Source organism: Rhinolophus sinicus, chromosome 13 (genome assembly GCF_057876585.1).
Source record: "Rhinolophus sinicus isolate RSI-liver-muscle chromosome 13, RSI-T2T, whole genome shotgun sequence".
Taxonomy (NCBI): domain Eukaryota; kingdom Metazoa; phylum Chordata; class Mammalia; order Chiroptera; family Rhinolophidae; genus Rhinolophus; species Rhinolophus sinicus.
The window spans coordinates 60,021,755-60,041,796 of NC_142513.1; the positions used below are offsets into that span (position 1 = coordinate 60,021,755).

A 20,042-nucleotide genomic window follows, 5' to 3' on the forward strand; every position below is an offset into this window, starting at 1 on the left:
AAATCTGGTATGGGTTAGTTTAAATCAGTTCACTCTTTTCGATATGAAATTCTTTACGTAGGTGGAAATTCCTATCAAGGGCATATCAGGACTATATTAGGCCACGTGGGACTTGCAGATTCAGTGTCTAGTGGGCACGACCCCGGCCTCCCAGCTGCTTCGGCCCAGGACGCGGGCTCCCACTCACCTGCTTCGATGACACTCCGCCCCGAGAACATGACCTTCTCCCCTTCCTTCTCTCCAGGACTCCAGCCTGCTCTTTAACATCGCTGCACCGGCCCTCCAGTCCAGGACAGAGTGAAAACACGAACAGCACATTCAGTGAGTACTCAGCGTGCCAGGCCGTGCCGAGCACTTTATTTCAGGGTCTCGTTTCACCATCTCGGCCGCTCTGCGAGGTGGGACTAGGATTCGGTCCGTTTCGGAGGCAGGACTTGGGCCCCGATCTGTGTGACTCCAACACGCGTGTCTCAGTCACTGTTTCACAGTTTCCCAACTGTGCCAACTGCTGGGAGCCACAGGGGACGTGGCGGTTAGGCTAAGTCAGTACCGAGGGAACGACTGCATGGTCAGCATTAGTCCTGAGAACCCCTCCCACAGCCCATTAGGTAAGGACAGCGTCTCTCTCAGGCCTGTGAGATGCCTACGTGCCAAAAGCCCAAGGGACCGAAACCTGTCACACACAACTGCTTTGAGTGAAGAACAGCCACCAAATCTTTACCGTGACAATCATCCTACCAGATGTTTTTTCATATATTACTTCTGAATCCCCAACAACCCTACAAGGCAGTTACTAATACTGTCCTTTTACAAATAAGCAAACTGCGGCTAAGAGAGGCCGGTTTACTTGTCCAAGGCCACTCAGCTGGTAATAGGGACCTGCGGTCACTTGAGTCCTAAACCAGCAGAAGTCTGAATGTACAGCAGCTCCTCCTCTTCCTCGAGGCCTGGCAGAAACCCCTGGTGTCAGCGGGAGGCCCGGGGGTCCACCCAGTCCCACACGTGCAGAGAGGCGTCACTTGCTGCCGAGAGCAGCGTCCTTGGTTTGCGTGGGTGCCAGGTGTGGGTGGTGACCAGTGGAGCGGCATCTGGCGCATTGCCGTCTAGGAGGATGTGACCTCTGTGAGTGAAGAGAGGTTCTACCTGGCCCTCCGTTCCGGCCCAACACGTGACATCATGGACCTGGACCGTCGCATCAAACCCTGAGGAAGAACGAGAAAACGGGACTCACACCTCATCCCTCATCTAAGTTCTACAGTTTGTTCTATTGCACCAAACCAGGCTATGGGACGAGGAGCCAAACGTAAGGAGATACTTAATGGCCAAATGAAGGGCATGGGACCCCTGCCCTCATGCTGGCAGCTGCCAGCTGCACAGGACACGTGGTGACGATGTTGTCCATCTGTCTCGTGCCAGGACCGAGGCTCATCCTGGACAGACGTTACTTGATCCTCACAACTCTATGAAGGAGGTACTAGTATCTACCCCCGGAAACTGAGGCTTCAGAGACTTTTCCAGACCTTTTTCACTTGCCCCAAATTCTAATCCCTCCACATCTGGGTCCCGCTCAGCAGACGGCCTTGTCTCTTACTTGATGGGAGACACAGAAGCCTTTAGATAAACATTCTCATGGCCCCTCATGACCTAGTTATCCCCACTCACTCCACCCTGCTGTCTTCTTGTTACCAAAGAGCCAGTCCCCTCCACCCATGCTGGGTTCTTCTGCTCTTTCTGGATCCTGCCATGATTCATCATCCCTCAACTATTCTTTCAACCTTTCCCCGCTCAATGGATCCTCCCCACTGGCCGTTAGATACGCTCACTAAATACTCTCATTCAACTAGACACTGTGAGGCCTGCTGACCCCAGGGACTTGCTACAATTGCCAAAGCAAGGAGACTGAGAAGCACCCCTGAGCTCCTCTCATTTCTCTTTGGTGCAGCCCAGGGCTGTCCTAGGTCTTACTATCTGCAGGCCTCTTGACCAACCTCAGAACTGAATTCCTGCTAGGACAGAAAGGCCTGCTACCAATGTGTGAAAGTTTAGTAGCCAGAATGAGGAAGGGCTGCCCCTGAAGAACCTGAAGAGTTAATGTGGGGCTTCCTGTGAGCAACTTGAACTTCCGGAGCCAGGTTTATGACAGGGCCAGAGGCTCGTTCCTGAGCGCCCTATATTCCCCTGGAAGAGACAGATCAGATAGCAGACATGACGTCCTGCTAGCAGTACCTGAAATGGCCAAGCAGTTGTCAAGGCCTGGAGCCCAAGTCACGCGCAGCAGCTCTGGGTCAGGGCTCGGTGTGGACACTGGGCACTGGACTGAGCTCACCGGATGGCAGAGATCCCGGGGGTCAAGCAGACAGAGCTGCCCATCTGAGCAAAGGCTGGCAATGCCCCTGCCCCCGACTTCTGCACACCACCTCCCTCCTCTGGACCCAGCGCTGGGGCTGATGTTTTCTGACGGTGCCCACTTCTGGCGGGTGTCCACAATCCCCAGCCGGCCCGAGGTGCAGCAAAAGGCGAAGGTGTCTGCACCCAGGACCTGCAGGCTACTCAGCTCCTCACTGTCACTGACACCTGGAAGAGAAAAGCTGCTGGAGTCAGATGGCTCTGGTAGTTTGGCAGGATGGGCTGGTCACAAGTCCCTTCCTCGGGGAAGCACCCCAGTCCCAGAACGGGAGCCCTGGGAGGCCAGGGCTTGCCGCTCACTCATCTTGGGTCCCAGCATCTGACACACAGGGTTAAATTCAGTTTAAACGGGCTGGGTAGGGCTGGGAAGCGGACATGGCTGGAGAGGCTGGCAAGGGATGAACTGCGGCCGTACCGGAGGTGTACGTGGTCTTCTGGGATGCCAGGTCCACAACCTTCAGCCCGCTGAGCCGCACACCGTGGAGGACCCCTGGTGCTACTGATGAGAAGATGGCCACCCGGGGCCAGAGATTCGCCTCTTTCTCGTGCACAGCGATGGTGCTGACAGCTTTAATGACATCTGCGGGAAAATGGGAGAGGCGAAAATTCAGGCTGTTAATGAAGGTTTGAAGCATTACATGGTGAAACCGGTCAACATTTACAAAGTCAAGGAAGAAAGGGAGCTGACAGCTGGCAAAACAGGATGTGGAGACATAACACTCTGCATTATGTTTACATTTTGAAACTCTCAGAAGCACTTTAATTCCTTTATAATTCGTCTTATGAACTGTTTTGCAAATGGGAGATAATGAATCACAGCCGCCATATGAAAACCCCTCAAAGAAGTTCTGGCTTTTTACAGTTTCGTGGAGAACAGATAAAGGAAGAAAAAAAGGAAGAACACACTGGTGGTGTCATTTACACCTTAAGTGAAAATAACAGGTACAGAGTTCATGAACTAATATTACTTCTTCAAATACATGTTCTATGACCTCAGCAATTTGTTGAAACCTTGCAGGTAAAGGTTACAACACAAATGTCTTTGTCTTCAAATGTAAACTGGACAAGAAAGTCCACATCCATTTTACAATGAACAGAAGAAAAGACACAACCTCAAGTTCAATCAAATTTTGGTTTTATCTGTTTGTGTCAAGCCTGCTGGGTTAGCAGGCACGTTCTCGTCTCTGAATCTACATTTGAGGCTTCTCTTAAAAGAAGCCATTCACAAACGAATTCAGAACAAGTAGCTCGCTACACAAACTACTTCAAGGGAGATGCATATTTTCCATTTTATATTTTCTTGTTCCAAGGGGGGTGAGGGGTGTCATTATTTGGTTCCTGGATTCTCTGAAGAAAAGGAAGATCTATGTTTGTTTGTTTAATTCTAAAAGAAAGGTTAAGAGTCAAAATAAGGAAGGAAGGGATGAGAGAAGAAACACCAACTATCTGTGTGACTGAACGTTAGCCTGTCTGGGACAGAGTCTGTTCTCAGACTCATGAGAATTCAATGAGGTCATACATGGAAAGTGCTGAGTACAGTGCCTGAAATATACTATGCACTCGTTAACATTACTGTTCCATCTTACAGATTGTTGACTGACTCTCAACAAAAACGCACAGTGAACCAGAATGCCACATGGCCTGTGACAGCGTTCTGTTTCAGCCTGCTGGGGAAAAACAACAACTAACTTCCTCACGAAGATCTGAATAGGCATTTCACCAAAGATGTGTGAATGGCTACTAATCCCATGAAAAGATGCTCGATATTATTAATCATTAAGGAAACGTGAAGGAAAGCCACAATGAGATACAATTTCACACCCATTAGGATGGCTTTAATAGAAAAGACAGACAACACAAATGTTGGTGAGGACTTGGAGAAATGGGAACCCTCATACATTGCTGGTGAGAATGTAAATGATGATGCCATTTTGGAAAAGTGTGGAAGTCTCTTAAAAAAAAAAAAAAATCAAACATAAATTTAGCACGTGACCCAGCAATTTTGCTCCTAACTGTCTATATAAGAGAAATGAAAATGTATGTCAGCAGAGACTTATATTAAATGGCAAAAGTAACTGTGATTTAAAAGGTTAAAAATAATAGCAAAAACCGCAATTACTTTTGCACCAACCTAATATGTGACTGTTCTTAGCAGCCTTGTTCATTGTAATCGCCAAAATTCAGATCCATCAGCTGGTGAACGGAGAGACAAATGTGGTACATCCAGACAATGGAACACTATTCAGGCATAAAAAGGTACAAGCTACTGATACATGCTATGACATGGTATGACGTGGTGGACCTCGAAAGCATTATGCTAAGTGAAAGAAGCCAGATATGAGACCACATATTGCACGATTCCATTTAAAATGAAATGTCCAGGAAAGGCAAATGTTATTAAAGAGACAGAGAGTAGGTTAGTGGTTGCCTGGGGCAGGGTGTGGGCATGGGACTAACGATAAATGGCATGATGGAGCTGATTGGGGTTTTGAAAATGTCCTAAAACTCGTTTATTGTGATGGCCATACAACTTGTTAAATTTACTAAAAATCACTGAATTGTATACTTAAATGGGTGAATTTCAGTAGCATTATATGAACACCTGGAATCTACAGTATAAGACAACTGACAAGAAACAACAAAGGAAGGCCACTAGGGTCAGTGATCTCAAAGCAAACAAGCACAAGAACTGCCTTTCTGCAGCAGTGACACTTGGGAAGAAGCCAACAACTGCATCCAGCTCCTGGGAAGCATCCTGGACGTGGTGTGGGGACCTGCTGGCCGGCAGAGGATCACACAAACAAAGGGACAGTCCCCAGAGCAGGCCTGTGCCTCTGAGGCACACTTCCATGCTTGCCAACGATGCTCAAATTGAAGGAGGGCTGGAAGGACTGGATCAGGGCTACAGGATCTGGCACCTGCCTGAGAACCATGAACCCACTGCTGGAGGAAACGCTATTTCCCACGAGGGAACTCCCCTCCCCTCCCAGAGGGAACAGACTGACACCCCCTGCTCCTTCCCCACTCCCCTCTTGGGGAGCAGACGGACTTCTCTGAGTGGGAGACTGGTCAGCCCAGCCTCTTGCTCGCTCAGTTTTCCCTCCCCGAGGCTAGCATGCCTGCAGAGAGAGGTGACCTCCGCTGCCTCCTCCTTCTCCAAGCGGTGAGCTCACCTGAGCAGCCCTAGCTCTGCCCTCACCTCTGCCCTCACCTCTGCCCCTGCCCGGGGGAGAGGTAGACCAGTAGGTGCTCTGCCTATAGTCATAGTGGGAAAGGAGCAGGAGGTGTCAGTCTGTTCCCTCTGGGTTGGTAAATTCGATACCTGAAGTGAGTTACAGGAACCTCCATTTGTGGCTTGCGTGCCACGCTGTGGTTGCTAATTCATTTCTGCCTGCATTAAATACACACTGCATTTGAATTCCTATCTGACTCTGAATCTACTTTTTAATTTGCTCAGATTGGGGGTAGAGGTGTGTGTCAATCCCACTAAGTCAGTCACTCACCACTGTCCTCTGCGACCTGCCACACCTGCAGGTAACAACCTGGAAGGCCACTGGTCACCAGCAACCTATTCAGGATGGAGAGATCTCAGTCCCGACAGCCGGGAGCTCACCCACATACACCCTCCTCACCCCCAGCTTTTCCCCTCTCCAGCCCACTCAGCTTGGGGTTCCTACACGCCCCACCTCAGGAAAGCTTACTGCAGGAAGGCATCATCCAGACCAGTCACCTCATTTCAGAGGAGGAGCAGGCTCACTCCACTTCAGGGACAGGCCCACAGCTCATGGAGAGTGATGGGACTGAGCCCAGGCTTCCATGTGGCCTGATGTGTCCTAGAGAGGACACCAACACGGAGCCGGAACACACAGCCCTGACCCAGACTCTCAGCCTCTGCCACCCGAGCCAGAGCCCCGGCCACCCACCATCAGCTCTGAGACACTACGAGCATCCTTCTACTCTCTGTCTATTCCCTGGAACAGCTCCACAGATCTGTCAGTTACAGTAGCCGAAAGGTCTCTGAGGGGCCATGACGCCACCGAGCAATGGTCTTTGTATTCCAGATCTGCATGTGCTCACATGTGCCCGTGTGCTGAGAAAGAGGCAGAATACCCCGACATTTTCAGTCACTCCATCCTGAATGGAAGGTCTGGGTCACTGAGCTGACCATACCTGGTGTCTGGCACGTGCTTCAGATCAAAGACAGACCTGTCGGAAAACCCTCCGTGGCATACCTTGAAATCTCTCTCTGTGAATAAAGCCTGAAATACAAAGGGGTGGCCGATCAGATAGAGCCTGCTCTCCATAGGAGTGTTTCAGACGAGCTCTAGGTAAGAATCAGATCCCAGCCGGGCAGGAAGCCATGGAAGCTGCTCTGCTGGCAGCAGATGCTTCTCTCTGGAGGGCCTCAGTGTGCTGTGATTTGTCGGTGTGGGTCTCAGCTGCCTACATGGGCAGTTTCCTTTCTCTCCTGTATCCAAAACCCTTCTCCTAACCTTCCACCAGCCTCCTTCACTCTAGCACAAGCATACTCCAGGCCTTCTTAGAGGAGTGACAGAGGCTTAACAGCTTCCTCGAAGAAGCTGCAAGGTACCAACCAACTAACACATCCCCATTTCTCCTGCCACCTCCCACTGGAAGTCAGGTAGGTTCTTCTAGCAAAAAAAAATATAACAACTACCTCTGATACCAGAGTTTACTGTATCAGGCACTGTATTTAGTGCTTTACCTGCTTTATCATGTTGAAGTCTTACAACCACCCTGTGACACAGCTACTATAGTTATCCCTGTGCTAAAATAACGAAACTAAGGCAGAAAGCTTAAGCAACTTTTCTAAGATCACACAGGGATTTGTTGTGAATTTGAACCCAAGTCAGTGTACCAAGTCCATGCTCTTAGCCACCAGACTCTACCATCTCCATACGAGGAACCGCAGGCAGGGAAAAGGAGGTAGCACAAGCGGACAGAGGAAAAGCCAGTGATGAGGTGGGAGGTAAATCAGGTCTCTCCTCAAGGTTCAGTCTGGGGGAGCTCTGGTTTAAGCTTGGGGGAGTGGGGTGGGGAGATGAGAGCATCAGGTAGGAAATTCCCCCAGGGCAATAGGGACAGGTCTGCCCTATCAAATGAATCAGAGTGATTTTATAGCAACATCAGCCAGCTACCAACTCTTTTCTTTTTGACACGTTCTCTCCTCTTATCTTCTTGAACACTGACCTTTTCTGAGACTCCTACTTCCAAGAATATTCCTTGTGGGTTCATCCTCCACCCACTCCTTAAATGTATGCCCTGAGGTTCTGTCTTTAGCCGTCTTCTCCTCTTGTTCCTTATTCACTACACATTCATCCTCGGTGATCTTAAACATTTAAGGGTTTCAACTGCCCTCTATACCCTTCGGCTCCCTAAATCTATTTTTGATAAAATAAAATTGACCTCTTTCTCTAGGAGCCCTCTGTAAATCTTGGGATATTCCCTAGCACTTATCTCTGTGCATCTCTGCCTCCCCCATCAAACTATAAAGGCAGGCCCAGTGCTTGTCCCCCGACCCCCATCTCTCTTTCTAGAATCCTGGACAGTATCTAGTAGACAATAGGAGCTCCATAAAGGTTTAATAAATGAGCAAAAGTAGACACATACACTCAGCATTTATACTTTAAGTTACCTGGTTTTCTTTTACAGAAAGTCTGAGAGGTAACACCAGATGAAGAATCTCATTTTTTTTCAGGCTTTCGTAGCCAGCAACAAAGACTCCTGGAAAAAGAAACAGCAGTAGCTGTGACAAACTGCTACAAAGATTTTGGACCATAATTGGGCCTAGAAACTCAACCAAACCATCCAAAGCAAAGATACCATTGCCACTGGTATTCACGCAGCCTTCACGGGGGATGGAAGAGACCTAGTCCTTAATAAGGGGAATGTAAGTGCTAACGGGGTACAGAATTGCTACAAGTGATGGAGAGGCTCTCAGAAGAGGGGCTTGGGTCCCTCTGGGCTGAGCTCCTGAGCGCCTGAGGGGATTCCATATTCTCACCTTTGTCCTCAATCCATTCAAGGACTCGAGTGGCTCCTGAGAGGTCGAATGCATGGAAATCCTGGTACCTGCATGATAGGGACACCCTGTCGCACGGTGCATAGCCCTTTACGGCTGTTAAAGAACTCTGAGAGGGCAGCATGGTTCAGTGGTTGGGGGCCCAGGCTCTGGAGTCAGAAAGACCCTGTATCAAGTCTGCTTACACATTTTGCTCCTTGTGTGACAGGGACCAGGCCGGTCACTATTTCCCTGAGCCTCCGTCCTCATCTGTAAAACGAAACTCCCCGAGTTCCCAAGGCTGACGTGAGGAATCAGTGAGACAACCTGTGTTCAGGGTTCAACTCAGAGGTTGGCCTAAAATAACTGGTCACTTAGTATCAATACCCTCCACAGCACTGCTCTCGCCAGCACCTCACACAACCCGCGCACCCAAACTTAGGCCATTTCCCAGAAGCGGGAGCCGAGGCCCAGGCGGAGTTCTGTGTACGGCCCCGCCCCGCACTCAGTGCTGCGCCAGCCCACACCAGGATTCGCTACCGACACCTCTCGAGCCCGTGCGCCCGCCAAGCCAGCGCCAGGCCCACATCTCCGACCGAGCCCGGGCCCACACGACTTACAAGCGCAAGGATTCCACCAGCCAGTCCTCCGCAGCTTCCATGGCAACTGTCGCTTCCCGTACCCCACTTCCGTCTGGGAACCTTCCGGGGCGGGAGCCGTCTTCTCGCGAGAATTGGACGCGACCTGCTGACCTGGAGGCGTGGCCTCATGCCGGGGGGCGGGGCCTAGAGTTGCGTGAGTGCCACTACCGACGCAGTGTGCCCTTGCCCGGCTAGTTCAGGGTTCTCCCGGCGGAAGCCCTGGAAAAATGACGTAGGGTCAGGGATTCCCAGGAGGTCAGCTTCGGGCGGGGCCTGAAGGACCATATACCGCCCTTTTTACGACCGGATAAGATACAGCATGCCTGATTAAACTTAAATTTTAGATAAACGAATAATTTTTTCTTATAGGTGTGTCCATACTTTAGGACATCGTACACAAAAAATGATTCAGTTTACCTGAAATTCGAACTGGGTGTCCTGTATTTTTATTTGCTAACTCTGGCAAATAATCCTATCTAAGGCCAGAGAAGAGCGTTAAAGCACAATGGGGTTTGGATCCCAGCTGGGCCCTCCCCTCAAAGCTTGGCACGAGGATGAAATGAATGGGAAAGCAAAGCCCCGAGGCCCGGTAGTGTAGGAGTTCCCTTTTACTGAGGAAACAAGATTTGCCCCTGCCGGTAAGTGGTAGAGGAGCGAGCAGCACTCCCCTGCCTAGCACAGGACCTGGCATACAGCAGGTGTCCAGTACCTGCTTGCTGAATGAGCGAACGAGTAGGAGTTCTGAGTCAGTGCCAGGCTGGTGCCAGGCCACCTCACTGAACTCCTGGTCCTCCAGCCCCCTTTCCCTCCCATCTCCTCGGACACGCTGGAAGAAGAGGACCAGACATTCTATGTAAAGGGCAGGGTTTTATTCACAACTTCAACAGGGAAGCAAGAAATACAGCAGGAACGTAATTTGTGTCTGCGTTGGTGATATTCCTGGCAACCCCACCAGAAATCACAGTATTGGAGTAACAGAGATTTGCGCCCAGGATTTACATCCAGATGGGGCCACTACCAGGGTCCCATTCAGCACCGTCCCTGGGAGGGCACAATCTAAGCCACGTTGTCGTGTCTTCCTCATTAATCGCATCACTTCTGCAGCATTTGCACCAGCGGCCTCCTGTACTGAAGGGGAACACACAGAGGAATTGACCTGGGCAGAGGAGGCAAATGATAGGGGCCTCCTGCATTCCTAAGTGCTGGACATCGGCAGAGGTAGGCAGCGGCAGGCTCTCAGCTGCGGCAGCTCCCCCAACCCCCCAGCACCTGTGTCCCTGGAGAAGGGCCTGAGAGCGGTGGGGGCAGTGGTTTTCTCACATAACAGCCTGACCTCACAGAGTGGTCATGACAGTCAAAGGAGATCATGGAAGTCAAGTCCAAGGATGGTACCTGGCCCTCTGCCAGCGTCAGTGTTGTCAGTCCCCACCCCCAGCTACCCACCAGACCTCACTTCTGCAGCCCACCCCCCAGGACGAGGTACTGCTTCCTGAGTCTCTAGCTGGTCAGCACGTTTCTGACCTTCAAAACCAAGGAGGTAACAGCATCTCCCTTCAGACTCAGCCCACCCAAGCCACACCCTCACATCTGAGGTTCCCAGGAGCTGGCGGCTTTGTGAATGAGGAGGGTCAGGAAGGCTGACGCGGCTGGACCTTCTCTACAGCATGCCCCTCTTTTCTCTCAAAATGTACGCTCTATATGCTGGGCTCAGTGGGGGGGGTACAAAAGTGAGTCAGCAATAGGCACTGCTGGGGAGCTCACAGACTGTAACAGTTCCAACAGTTCCCATCTACTAAGCGCTTTCTGTGCTCCTGGCATCATGCTGAACATGTGACATAAGTGGTCTCAGTTAATGGGAGATGGGCACTATTATCCCCAATTTAGTGATGAGGAAGATGAGGCTTAGAGAGGTTAAGTGACATTTCCAAGGTCACATGTCAACTAAGTGGCTAGGTTTTGAGTCTAGCGCACTGTCACCAGAACCCACATTCTATATCACATGACCTTCTGCAAGGGCAACAAAGTACCAGGGAAGGTGGTATAGGATGAGGACAGCACCAGGAACAGGGAATGGATGGGCTGTGCCTGTCCCAGGCTGTCCCTGTCCCAGTCTAGAGACTAAAGCTGGCTTGTCTTTAGCTTTGGGGCCTTGAAACCCCTAGGTCAGTGGTTTACAACCTATGGTGATTTTAACTCCCTCCCCTGTCCCCAGCCAGAGCACCTCTGGCAGTGTATGGTTGTCACACTTGGGGAGGTCGGGGGGTGCTCTAGTGGGTAGAGACTAGGGGTGATGCTAAACTTCCTCCAATGCACAAGACTGCGCCACAGCAAAGAATTACCCAGCCCACAATGAAGCCTGCACAGGTCACTGAGGCAGATGACAGACTTGGAAGAGCACCGGTCACGGTGAACAAGATCAGACTCTTATCTTGGCTGCTAACGGACTCTTCTCTTGCCCTCTCTGGGCCTCAGCACCCCAACTCTAACTACAAGCACACACAGGACATGATAAGAGTGGACAGCCGGAGCAGGGCCAGTCTGTGTGGGCTGTGGAGGGAAAGTCCAGCTGCAAGAGGCTGGACACTCCTAGGCTATGACTTTAGACCGGGCAGCTGGTGAAGAGGAACTTCCGCCCCCACTTCTTGCTCTGTGGGGTTTGCTGGGAAGACCTGTCAGCTTCCTTTCTTTGGAGTCCTCTCCCTCTGAACTCTGGATCACAGGGGGAGCCTAGAACCCCTGGATTTCTGGGGCCCATCACACCCTGGCTGGGCAGTTACACCCAAAGCTCAATACTGGACCCAGGGGCAACCTGGCTGAGTCTCTCTCCTGGGCTCGAGGTGGGGGCCTGGCTCACCTGGGTGTGAGGTGCTGGGGTGATGAGCCTCGTGCCCAGAGTTTTCTTTAGCAGGAGGATCCTGAGCAGATCATGACTCAGCTGCAATCTCTGGTCCCTCAGAGAGATGTGGGGAGCTGTCCCCAATAGCGGTGGGCTGGGGGGCTCCAGACTCTTCTTGCCCATGAAGTGACCTAGATAGGAGGTGCCGAGGCATAAGGAAGTCAGGGAGCGAGAATCCTACCCCAGTGGAAAGCTACCCTCTCTCCCACCTTTCAGTTCTCATGGCAGGAATATTTGCAACCTTCCTCATCGCCCTCGTCCTCACCAAAGAGCCATAAAGACCCCTGGATGGTGGCAAAGCCTGTACCTCAACTTTTTCTGAACAGGCGGAGGGTGTGGAGAAGATGGCACAGCTAAGAAGAGGGTGCGACGGGCCAGGGAGAAACTGCCAGTTGTGCCGTCTGCTTAGAAGAGGGATGGAAAAGAGCAGGGAAGGAAGTGGAGATGAAGAGGTACGTGGAAGGTGGAGGTGCAGAGAGAAGCCACACAGGTTAAAAGAGGAGTCAGCAGTCTTGCTTAAGGGAAAGGACACCAGCTAGCAGGCAGATGTAGGATCCAGCCCCAACTCTGCTGAAAACTGGATGAGTGATCTTAGTCAAGTCACTGACCTGAGTCTCAGGTTCCCCATCTATTCAATTAGATGAGGCCCAGGGTTCCCACCAGCCCTGACACTAATGTCTATGGCTGAGGGGTGGCCAGAGAAGGGAAAGGGGGTGAGAGCAAGGTGTGGGGCGCTTGCGCGGTCCCGAAGACTTACCGGTGGCCCAGAGGTTGCCCCGCGGGTGCACTCGGATCTTGCTGGCTAGGCTGCGGGGGTCCGGGAGATCCCAGCTGAGCCGGGCGGCACTGGCAGTGAGCATAGCGAAGAGCAAGAGGCCGCTGATCCACCGAGCGCCCTCCGCCCGCAGGGCCATGGCTGTGGCTGAGCGCGCCTCTGCCACCGCTGCACGAGTCTCCGGCGCCCGCCCTGCCTGCTTTTAAACCCTTGCCCCTGGGGGCGGAGCCTGCCCGCAGAGCCCGCCCCGGCCCGCGCCCCCGCCCTCCCAGAACCCTCTCAGCGCGTCAGCCCTGTCGCTCTTTCTCAGTACAGGGGTTTTGGTCAGGGGCACCCACGACCTGCAAGCTCGCACTCCTGCCCCTCGTGGGCACCGCATCCGTGGGGCGTTCTGGCCCGAGCCCACCACCTTCAGGCTAAGGACCTGGCCCTCCTCCCTTCCCACTCCTCCCGCTTTGGGCCAACACGGGGTTACTTTGCCTCTGAGCCTCCCTTTATTAGGGTAAAAGTGGGGGATGCCTCCTCCTGTGTCACACAGGCGTTAGTGCACAGCAAAATGCCAGGCACCCGAGGAGATCCCCCCCTCTTGGGACTCTGACCGGTCTCACTGCCAGCACTCACCAGGTAACCTGGAAATCACAGCAGGAGCTCGGGATGGGAAAGTAGCATGATGGATGGTGAGATAAGAAGCACCCCACCCCCCAACACACGCGCACACACACACACATGCCCTGGGGAGAGCCTGGCATATCAGTTGAGCAGGAGACAGATTTCTGGGTCAGGGGAGAGAGCACTGGAGCAGGAGTCCATATACAAGCTGTATGACGTCCTCAAGCCTCACTTTCTTCAACTATAGGATTGGAACAACCACACTGCCCTATTTTTATTACTTTTACATTTCTTAGCAACTGTTTTGCGTGGCAGGAAGCAGTAGCCCTACAGGACTGCCCTGTCACTCCTCCCAAGGAGCCGTCCAGCCTTGTTGTGGAACCAGTTTGGGTCAGTGGCACCACTTCCTGAGGAGGGAAGACGCTGGGCTCCAGAATACACGTGCTTTAGCTTAAACGCTCACTGAACACCAGTGTTCTGAGCACTGTGCTGGACACTGAAGGAGAGGAGACAAAAGGTAATTCCTGGCTCCCAAGGGAGTTTACCATCTCGTCGGCCGGACGCAGGAGCAGGGTGCAGACCAAGCCCTGGACTCTGGACGGCGTGGCTTGACGGAAGCTGCTCAGTAACGGTGCTGCTGGGAGGCCCGCTGCTCTACGGAGCACCCCCACAAGGGGAAGCGTGTACGAGAAGCTGCGTGGCGTGCCGAGCTCCCAGGAGAACGACACACGAGACATGGACATTCCACCCCCAGTCCCCTTGCTTATCACCCCCACCCTGGCAGTCACACCTCTGCATTCCTGTCACGGCTTCACCACGGTGCAGATATAGCTTTTCTCACCTTCCCATAAGTCACCCCCTTTCCTCTGCATCAGTCCACACCCTCCTATCTTCTCTGCTCCACGGATGGCAAAGGGAACACACAGGAGCTGGCACTGAGTGCTGCCTCACTTAAAGGCTTGAAGGAACCTTATCTGGTAAGTTTCTCTCTCATAGCTGGAAACAGGCTCCGGGGTTGAGCCACTTGCCCAGATGTCACACTGGAATCAGACTTCAGGTCTGTTCGGGCCACTCTGTTGGGGCCCCAAAGTCACACAGGGCAGAAGATGCTTTTCCTAAAGCACACTCACTCTGTTTGACCATCCCAAATTCAAACAACTTGGTCGAGATTTCTCTGGGGGAGAGGCTGACTTAAGAGTTTCACCTCTCTTCTGGGACTCTGTTCTGATAGGTTCATTTACATGTCAGCCAAACCTTCTCCGACACAGCCTGGGTTCACAGCTCCGAGACCGACCCCAGATGCCCCTGGGATCATTCTGTCTGTCAACCTGGCACTGGAGAAAAGGGGCCTCTGAGGACCCTGGAGAAAGGAGCAGGGCAGCAGCTCCACATCCAGCTACGAAACACACTCAGGAATGAGAAGCAGTAGGCCCTGCAGAGAGGGTGGCTTGACCAAGATAGCACTTCCGTGGGCTCTCCTGGGAGTGACAGGCTCTAGGTTTAAAATAAGGCCTCACCTGCCACTGCCTGTTCCCCAAGTCCACTGTGATGCCGGGCTTCCCCCAGCCCCCGGGAAGACGTACAGTGAATCACATGGGGGTACATGGGGAAGCTCTTCAGAGTTTCTACAACATTCAAGGACACCCACGGAAAACGCAGGAAGATTCACAGTACAATCCAAAAGATGATTAAGGCAGGAAAGATGCATGGCAAATCTTGCTATCACCAACATCAACAACACATTTAAATAAAGGACATGTATATTACTGGTTGCTGTATTTTCATTAAATTGGAATCCATCACAAGTGACACCTTTCACAACTGCATCTGTTGTTTTCCAACAGCACCTGCGTGCCCTTTGATCACCAGCACTATTCTGACGTAGTCAAACAAATGGAGAAAACCAGAGTGTGGCCTTCAAACACATGAAAGGTACAGAGGACAACACAGACAGTGAAAGCAGGACTTTAACTTGGACGGAAATGAGTCTAGTAAAACGAAATGACAACAAGCGTAGAGCTGCTCAGATTAGTAAAATCACTCCCCGGGCAACCGTGACCACAGACCCCCATTCTGCGGGCTGGGGAGATGAGGAGAAACACCCTGGGGTATCTCAGGTCCTGCTCTTTAGTTTCAGAACGGGGAAGGGGCTGCAGAATCAGAAAAAAACAGCAGAATCTTTAAGAGAGACGGAGGGAGAATCAGGGGTATTTGATACGATTTCCCAAGTCAATTGTCAAAATATAAAATGTTTTTAAGGCAATATTCATAGGAAGAGAAAATATCTGCATGAAGTGAGAAAATGGTGACAATCCCCACAGTGGCGAAGCGAGCTACGTAGCTGCTGCTCAGATGCTCGGGGAAGTTGTGAAAACCTAAGCTGGTGAGAAGCCCCAGGCCCAGCCTGCGTAAGTATTTGGGTGTAATAGTCACGTATTTCCAGGAGCATTTCAGTAGCTGAAATAAATACTCTTTAAACTTCAAAGAGGTTTAAATGCTCGGAAATTCACCTGAGAATCTCACTATTTCTAGATTGACTAATCTGAGCAAATCCACGGACGAATAACCTAGAACCTCTACGGAAGAAATCCCAAGGGCCTTGCAATTGTGGGGTTTATTCCAAGTAAGAGTCTCATTAGACTCTATAAAGGCAGAAGGACTGGGTTATGACACCCAGCACTGGGCCATGATAAAAGCGACCGACTTTGAGTTCCGGCTCTGCCATCTATGAACCAGAAGATGCTGGGCAAATCGCTTAGCTTCTGATTTCTCTCCTTTGTAAAAAGGAGTTTGTTTTGAGGACTGAGAGCAAATCAAACTGTTATAAATTCAGAAGCACTTAACACAGCACATGGCAATTCTAAGAGCTCAATATTGTCACCGGGAAAAGGAAAGCCTGCTATAAATCTGAAGCCCACTGCGGGGGGAAAAGAGGTTCCCTGGATAGCAGCTGAGGCCCTGGTGTTGAAAGGACAGCCAATCAAGTGCCTGTTACATCATGAGCTGCTTGAGGAACTGAAATGTTAGCATATCTACCTACCTCTGCTTTAGACCAATCCCAAGAAACGAGTTCTATACAAGGTTCTCTTTTTCACTTATATAGGCTGTCAGGAGGACAGCTTTGATCAAACTTACTTGCCTGGCATAGTGCAAAGTACAAATCCTTTTAACAAGACCCCCTGAATTAAAGCTGGAATCCAGCTTAACAATCGAAGTAAACAGGCCAGTTAAAGTAAGAATTCAAGAGAAATGATTCTTCATCGAGAGTAGGCAGCATTCCAGGCACCCCTAAGGCTGGCAGAACAAGAATCTATAGCTTGAAGTCACAGACAATATAATAACGTAACTACATATGACAGCTGAGTAACTACTGTTTTTATAATACAAACGTAAGAAAAAGCAAGATACAATATTCTCGGCTGGTGAGAATAAGAGATCAGATATGACAGACGTGAGGGGGACTGCATCAGAATGGAGAGAGGTATGATATTTGTATGTTTCTTAAAAGAGGTCATGAGTTTTGAAAGATTACAGAACACTCTTACCAGAAAGCTAGCTGAAGGCTCCTGGTCTTCTGTGAGTCGCTCTCTGCAGAAGCAGCTATACCTACACTAACGACCTTTCTCAGACACAGCTCTGTGACAATCACGAGCCTAATCCACACAGGGATTAAGGCATAACATCACACAGTGTCCCTGCAGTGAGTTCCCAGGAGGGAAACTTCTTGGTCCTCAGTATCATTACAAGATTAAAAAAAAAAATCTATTATGCCCATTCCATAAAACACAGAAATGATTATGTCCCTCTTTACATTAACCCCTAAGGAGCTGAGAACCAATGTTATGGATCTCCTCCAGCAAACAACAGAATCTTTTGATGTCGTATCACTCCTTTTTTCATCCCTTTCTCTTCTCACACGTTCAGTTATTTGCTATCTTTATCACATGTACTAGATGTACCTTTATGAGTCACTGCAAATCCCTTTCGGAACAAAGCAGGGTATAAATAAATCTAAAGCGCTGTTGACAGGGACCTGAATCAAAGGCTGGTCTTGCCTTGAGGCCACCGAGGAGCTGCTGGGGGAGCGGGACACACATCGCACAAAGCACTCTGGGTGCAGTGTCCCCGAGAAGCATGAGCAAGGTCCGGGCAGCACTGAGCAGGAAGCACCGGACGCTCGAGCGCTTAGTCGAGAATAAAAACACTCTTGAGTTCCCTGTGCATCTATCGTTGCACTTAGGCTTTTCGGCGGAAAGAATCTGTTTACACGTTGCCCGTGCTAAGGCCCTGAATTACGGGCAGAGGAGGGACCTGCCTTACTCATCCTTGTGTCCCCAGGGCCTAGCCCACAATCTGGCGCAGAGCAGATGCTCAATAAATGCCTGCGAGACGAGAAAGCTTTCAGCAGGCAGAGCAGTGAGCTGGCACCGCAACCAGCACAAGCAAAGACTGGATGTCTGTACAGTGAGACCAATGCCAAGGGTGTAAGAACGTAGGGTCTGCTGAGAGCTGAGGCTGGAAAACATCCCGAGGGCTTAGAAGGCTCCAGGACTCTTGGAAGGCAAGGTCCTCACCATTTCTGGATGATCCCTGCGTGTTCTAGCCTCTCCCACTTCTCGGTTACACAGAATTCTTCCTACATCCAGACTCACCATAGCTGTGTCCTATCTGGTGTTTAATTTCTAAGAGCCTATCTGGTATTGCTCAGCCTAGTGAGGGAGAATAGTGACAGAGATCAACTCGGCCGGAACACAGCCTGAGGAGGCGTCCTGACTGAAGGGACGTCTTCAGGAAGGTGACAACCCATTTAGCCACCAGAATCAGCTGCATCACTTCTGAAGCTCAAGAGTGACGCAGGTCTAAGAAGGCTGCCCTCAGATGCTGAGACAGCCCCCACAACCATGTTCTGAGGGGTCACCCGGACTTGGTAACAAGCTTCTGCAAGGGACTCAAGGGTCGCGGAGCCTTTATTCCAAGCCTATGCTCTTGCTAGGGGCTTAAGTTTAAAGACGGGCCAAGCAACTGGAAGCGTCTAGAGAGAACAGAGACACAGGACGAGAACTGAGGACAGGCACCCTGAAATAACACGTAGGGACTTAATAGTGGGAGTAAGGAGAGTGGGTGAGTAGCAGCCAAGAGACAACCCCATTACCAGTTTCTCATTTGAAGTTTTATCAATTCTTATTCTCTTCGATTCCCTTCACTCACAACGGTGAAGCCTTTCCAGATGTCAGAGAGCTTTTCATTCCATTAAGACACCAAATTAAACATCTCTGGCAGTTTCTGACATTTTTCAAAGAGCTTTTAAAATATATTATATTTACTAATACAATGTCCCAGTTTTAAGTCTTATGTTTTAGCACGAAACTAGACCATATACACCTGGGACTATCATACCTGTCCCCACAAATCACCTCTTTTATTTTGGCTAATAGAGAAATTCAAATATTTTCACGTGCTTTGATTAGTTTTCAGAGAAATTTAGCTGTTGCTTCCAACTAGAGCATCCAGCAAAGGAGGAAAAACAGTAATTTCACAAAACTGGGTGTGAAAATAGGCAAGTGAGGAAAATATTACTGTTTTCCTCCCAGTACGTATGTAAGGAGGAGAAATCTGGATGGCTGAGGACACACGGACGAGGCAGTTTACACCCATGCGAGCTGGGGTTCCCACTACTTCTCCCCAGGGGACTCCCAGGAAGGCCGGCTCGGACACTGACGCCACTGAGCAGCCCACTCCATCCTCTGTAGGCGGTTCGGGAGGAAATGGAGTCAGTAGCACTCTCCTGCCATTCCACACACGGGGGCGATTTCGGCACTCTCCTTGGCCCATGAGACAACGGAAGCACTATCACAGCCTCACAGACAGGTAGAAGGAAGCACTTGTCAGCAGCGATCTGCCAAGTCTCATCCTCTGTTGGGATCATTAAGAGCCCATGCCCAAGGCCTGATGGCTAAAGCCTTGTTAATGGATTTAAGATGGCACTACTCTCCACAGGGGAGGCCTTCGGAAGATGAATTGTCCCTAGTCTCATTCCATTAGCACTGAAATATGAACTGACTTCCACCTCAGCTGAACAAATAGTAGAAACTGTGCATTTCGCCCAACACAGAAAACTTGCTTACTTTGAGATTTCATATTAGCCCGAGAAAAGAAAGCATGAAGAGCATTCTTTGCTTAAAACACATCGCCTGACCCTACTCTCCCCATCAACAGCAAAAGAAGAAAAGCACACCTGGCTTTGCACTCACCCCGGAAACCTTGCCTTCTGAAGTCTACATGAACAAGACCTGGAACTGAAGGCAGGTCCAGGTGAATTGGAGTTTACAGAAAACAAGCAGCATGCTCGCCCTCCAGCACCTTCCTCACGCCTCCTCCAGCTGGAACACACGGCTTCGTGGACACAGGGCTGAGAAGGCTCAAGTGTAGAGAAGGTTAGAAGTCTGTACAGCAAAGTGAGATTTTTCTGAACCTTTCAGTAACACTAGGGGGGGTTTATACACATCGGGGTCACACCCTAGTCAAGAATCAAGTTTATGACAAACGGTTTTCTAGGAACGTCCTACTGGCTACTTTGGCTTCACAAAATCAAAAACACAACAAAGTAACAAAAAAACAGTGGTAGTATGAGGACAACCTTCTTAGCTGCAGGACTGCTTACACCAAAGCCTTTATCTCCCCCAGGGGGGCTAA

General features: G+C 50.6%; 3 protein-coding genes across 16 annotated transcripts in view; 1 reads left to right on the forward strand and 2 right to left on the reverse strand.

Annotated features, from left to right (window-relative positions):
- Positions 1–5,828, forward strand: part of LOC141568148 (uncharacterized) — a 25,431-nt gene extending 19,603 nt beyond the window's left edge. For 3 of the 11 annotated variants that reach the window (XR_016018320.1, XR_016018315.1, XR_016018322.1), the window contains 2 exons: positions 245–321; positions 3,995–5,828. The gene's annotated coding sequence lies outside the window, so the exon portion shown is untranslated. Of the gene's footprint in view, positions 1–61 lie in introns of all 11 variants that reach the window. The other 8 variants (XR_016018314.1, XR_016018313.1, XR_016018317.1 and 5 more) reach the window with 5 other exon arrangements.
- Positions 318–9,188, reverse strand: WDR73 (WD repeat domain 73). Of its 2 annotated transcripts, XM_019743524.3 has the most exons (8): positions 9,049–9,188; positions 8,432–8,499; positions 8,063–8,151; positions 6,577–6,665; positions 5,910–5,974; positions 2,822–2,986; positions 2,227–2,574; positions 318–1,202 (listed from the first exon to the last, which is right to left on the reverse strand). In XM_019743524.3, the coding sequence occupies exons 1-8, from the start codon at positions 9,087–9,089 to the stop codon at positions 967–969; spliced, it is 1,101 nt and encodes a 366-aa protein (XP_019599083.3). In that variant the 5' UTR covers positions 9,090–9,188; the 3' UTR covers positions 318–966. The 2 variants fall into 2 exon arrangements, with proteins under 2 accessions (XP_019599083.3, XP_088645594.1); XM_088789468.1 differs by lacking the exon at positions 9,049–9,188 and having other exon boundaries at positions 8,432–8,588.
- Positions 9,156–19,952, reverse strand: NMB (neuromedin B). Of its 3 annotated transcripts, none has more exons than XM_088789477.1 (3): positions 12,723–19,952; positions 11,924–12,096; positions 9,156–9,288 (listed from the first exon to the last, which is right to left on the reverse strand). In XM_088789477.1, exons 1-3 carry the CDS (start codon positions 12,877–12,879, stop codon positions 9,214–9,216), a joined length of 405 nt encoding a protein of 134 aa, XP_088645603.1. In that variant the 5' UTR covers positions 12,880–19,952; the 3' UTR covers positions 9,156–9,213. The 3 variants fall into 3 exon arrangements, with proteins under 3 accessions (XP_088645603.1, XP_074173691.1, XP_074173692.1); XM_074317590.2 differs by lacking the exon at positions 9,156–9,288 and adding an exon at positions 9,917–10,192; XM_074317591.2 differs by lacking the exon at positions 9,156–9,288 and adding an exon at positions 9,917–10,197.
- Between the last annotated feature and the right edge of the window lie 90 nt (positions 19,953–20,042).